Source organism: Eurypyga helias, unplaced genomic scaffold, assembly GCF_000690775.1.
Source record: "Eurypyga helias isolate BGI_N326 unplaced genomic scaffold, ASM69077v1 scaffold38809, whole genome shotgun sequence".
Taxonomy (NCBI): domain Eukaryota; kingdom Metazoa; phylum Chordata; class Aves; order Eurypygiformes; family Eurypygidae; genus Eurypyga; species Eurypyga helias.
In genome coordinates, this window is record NW_010270775.1 from 1,050 (window position 1) to 1,467 (window position 418).

Consider the following 418-nt stretch of genomic DNA (forward strand, 5'->3'; position numbering starts at 1 on the left):
TTGTGGTACAGCCCGTTGGTGATGATGATGATGCTCTCCCGGTAGTTGGCTGGCTCCACCTTGCTCCACTTCACGCGGTAGTTGTGGGGCAGGGCGCGCAGGACGCAGGGCAGGGTGGCCGTGGCACCCCGCTGCGTGTGCACCGCGGTGTGGAGGGGCTCCAGCAGGTACTGCAGGCGTGGGGGGGCTGCAGCACATCCAGGCACCCTCAGCTCACCTCGGAGCGTTGCTGTGGCACCCCCACCCCTTCAACACCTTCCCCGACACCCCTCAGCCTTCACTGGGCTCTCGAGCCTGGCTTCCATCACCCATCCCAGCTCCTTTTCCCACCTCCTGCAGCTCAGCCCCTGTCCTGGCTGGACCCCCCCAGCATCTCCTCCCTCCTCCAGTGCTGAGTCCTTCCCCCAGGCGCTGCTCC

The 418-nt window shown here is 66.5% G+C and overlaps 1 protein-coding gene across 1 annotated transcript in view; it reads right to left on the reverse strand.

Annotated features, from left to right (window-relative positions):
• Positions 1-187, reverse strand: part of LOC104514807 (hyaluronan and proteoglycan link protein 2-like) — a gene marked incomplete at both ends in the record, with an annotated part of 1,230 nt that extends 1,043 nt beyond the window's left edge. Inside the window, one exon of the mRNA XM_010158578.1 lies at positions 3-187. Within this exon, the coding sequence (XP_010156880.1) occupies positions 3-187 (185 nt within the window). The remainder of the gene's footprint in view (positions 1-2) is intronic.
• Between the last annotated feature and the right edge of the window lie 231 nt (positions 188-418).